Genomic DNA, 2,449 nt, shown 5'->3' on the forward strand with positions numbered 1-2,449 from the left:
CCCTCGTCTCCCATGGGTGCAGGCGATGGGGCCCTGGGGCTGCCTGGGCCTGGCCAGGGGCTTCCTCTTCCTCTTCAACAGCGCGGCCGTGGTGAGCACCCATGGGTGCTGGGGGGGGTATGGGGGCTATGGGGAGCTATGGGGGCTATGGGGGCTATGGGGGCTATGGGGGGTTATGGGGGCTATGGGGGGCAATGGGGACTATGGGGGGCAATGGGGACTATGGGGGGCAATGGGGGCTATGGGGGGGCTATGGGGAGCAATGGGTGCTGTGGGGGGTAATGGGTGCTACGGATGCTATAGGATGCTATGGGTCAATGGAGGACAACGGGTGCTATGGGGTCAATGGGGGCTATGGGTGCTATGGATGCTACGAGGTGCTGGGGGTGCTCTGGGGGTCAATGGGTGCTCTGTGTGCTCTGGGGGTCAATGGGTGCTCTGGGTGCTATGGGGGTCAATGGGTGCTCTGGGGGTCAATGGGTGCTCTGGGTGCTATAAGGGTCAATGGGTGCTATGAGGGTCAATGGGTGCTCTGGGGGTCAATGGGTGCTCTGGGGGTCAATGGGTGCTCTGGGTGCTATGGGATCAATGGGTGCTCTGGGGGTCAATGGGTGCTCTGGGGGTCTATGGGTGCTCTGGGTGCTATGGGATCAATGGGTGCTATGGGGGTCAATGGGTGCTCTGGGTGCTATGGGGGTCAATGGGTGCTATGGGGGTCAATGGGTGCTCTGGGTGCTCTGTTTCCCCCCCCAGCTTTTAGGGTCCCTCCTCGTGGCCTTTGGCCTCTGGGCCCTCCTTGACCGATGGAGCCTGAGCTGGGTGCTGGGTACGAGCCCCCTATGGGGCACCCCATAACCTATGGGGCAGCCCCCATGTATGGGGCACCCCCTGCTCTATGGGGCACCTTCCCCCATAGGGCATCCCCCTCTATGGGGCGCCCCCCATGTATGGGGCACCCCCTCTATGGGGCACCCCCTCTATGGGGCAGCCCCACTGATGCCCCCCCCGTTCCCCCCCCAGGGTCTCCGTTGCTGGCGCTCAGGGGCGGGGCCTGGCTCTGGTTGGGGGTCGGAGGCGGAGCCGCGGCCTTGGGGGCCCTGGGGGGCATCGGGGCCCTGCGGGGGGGCAGGGTCCTGCTGGGGCTGGTGCGTGGGGGGGAGGGGCGGGGGGGGAGGGGGCGATGGGGGGGGAGGGGATGAAGGGGGGAGAGGGGTTGTGGGGGGGATGTGGGGGGGATGTGGGGGGGATGTGGGGGGGATGTGGGGGGGATGTGGGGGGGGATGTGGGGGGGATGTGGGGGGGATGTGGGGGGGATGTGGGGGAGGAGGGGGAGGGGATATGGGGGAGGGGGAGGAGATGGGGAAGGGGGGGCACTTATGGGGCTGGGGAGGTCAATGTGGGGTGGGGGGGGAGCCACATGTGGGGCCTGCCCCATGCATTCTCCCGCCCCCATCTCTGCCCCCCAAGTACTTCGGGTCCCTGCTGCTGCTCTTCACGGCGCAGATCACGGTGGGGGTCATTGTCTATACCCAGCGCATCGAGGTGAGTGCAGGGCTATGGGGCAGGGCTATGGGGCAGCGCTATGGGGCACGGCTATGGGGCAGGGCTATGGGGCAGGGCCATGCTATGAGGCACGGCTATGGGGCAGGGCCATGCTATGAGGCACGGCTATGGGGCAGGGCTATGGGGCAGGGCCATGCTATGAGGCACGGCTATGGGGCAGCACTATGGGGCAGGGCTGTGGGGCAGGGCTGTGGGGCTGGGCTATTCTATGGGGCAGGGCTGTGGGGCAGGGCTGTGGGGCTGGGCTATTCTATGGGGCAGGGCTATGGGGCAGGGTTGTGGGGCAGGGCCATGCTATGGGGCAGGGCTGTGGGGCTGGGCTATTCTATGGGGGAGGGCTGTGGGGCAGGGCCATGCTATGGGGCACGGCTATGGGGCAGGGCTGTGGGGCTATGGGGCAGGGCTGTGGGGCTGGGCTATTCTATGGGGGAGGGCTGTGGGGCAGGGCCATGCTATGGGGCAGGGCTGTGGGGCTGGGCTATTCTCTGCCCCCCAGGTGTTCTCCAAGATGGCGGCGCACGCGCGGGACCTGATCCAGGGGTACCCGGCCCAGGGCCCCCCCGGGGAGCCCCACGAGGACTGGGACCTCGTCCAGCAACAGGTGAGCCCCATAGAGCCCCATAGAGCCCCATAGAGCCCATAGAGCCCCATAGAGCCCATAGAGACCCATAGAGCCCCATAGCACCCATAGAGCCCCATAGAGCCCATAGAGACCCATAGAGCCCCATAGCACCCATAGAGCCCCACAGCACCCATAGACCCCATAGGGACCCCACAGAGCCCCATAGCACCCATAGCAGCCATAGAGCCCCATAGCACCCATAACACCCATAAAGCCCCATAGCCCCCATAGCCCCCATAACCCCCACAGCACCCATAGCCCCCA

The 2,449-nt window shown here is 66.1% G+C and overlaps 1 protein-coding gene across 1 annotated transcript; it reads left to right on the forward strand.

The window, feature by feature from the left end:
* The first annotated feature begins 6 nt into the window (after positions 1 to 6).
* On the forward strand, positions 7 to 2,200 carry LOC130595220 (CD82 antigen-like). The gene is made up of 5 exons (XM_057401764.1): positions 7 to 91; positions 754 to 826; positions 1,021 to 1,145; positions 1,468 to 1,542; positions 2,060 to 2,200. Exons 1-5 carry the CDS (start codon positions 26 to 28, stop codon positions 2,195 to 2,197), a joined length of 477 nt encoding a protein of 158 aa, XP_057257747.1. The 5' UTR covers positions 7 to 25; the 3' UTR covers positions 2,198 to 2,200.
* Positions 2,201 to 2,449: the final 249 nt, after the last annotated feature.

Source organism: Pezoporus wallicus, unplaced genomic scaffold, assembly GCF_028554395.1.
Source record: "Pezoporus wallicus isolate ANWC-B61680 ecotype Strahan unplaced genomic scaffold, APGP_CSIRO_Pwel_v1 contig_13295, whole genome shotgun sequence".
Lineage (NCBI taxonomy): Eukaryota > Metazoa > Chordata > Aves > Psittaciformes > Psittacidae > Pezoporus > Pezoporus wallicus.

Bases quoted from the DNA above. Each gene is read 5' to 3' on its own strand.
- LOC130595220 (XM_057401764.1), top strand. From the start codon at position 26: ATGGGGCCCTGGGGCTGCCTGGGCCTGGCCAGGGGCTTCCTCTTCCTC. The intron at 92-753 runs GTGAGCACCCAT...TTCCCCCCCCAG, and splicing joins TCTTCAACAGCGCGGCCGTG to CTTTTAGGGTCCCTCCTCGT. The intron at 827-1,020 runs GTACGAGCCCCC...TTCCCCCCCCAG, and splicing joins GAGCCTGAGCTGGGTGCTGG to GGTCTCCGTTGCTGGCGCTC.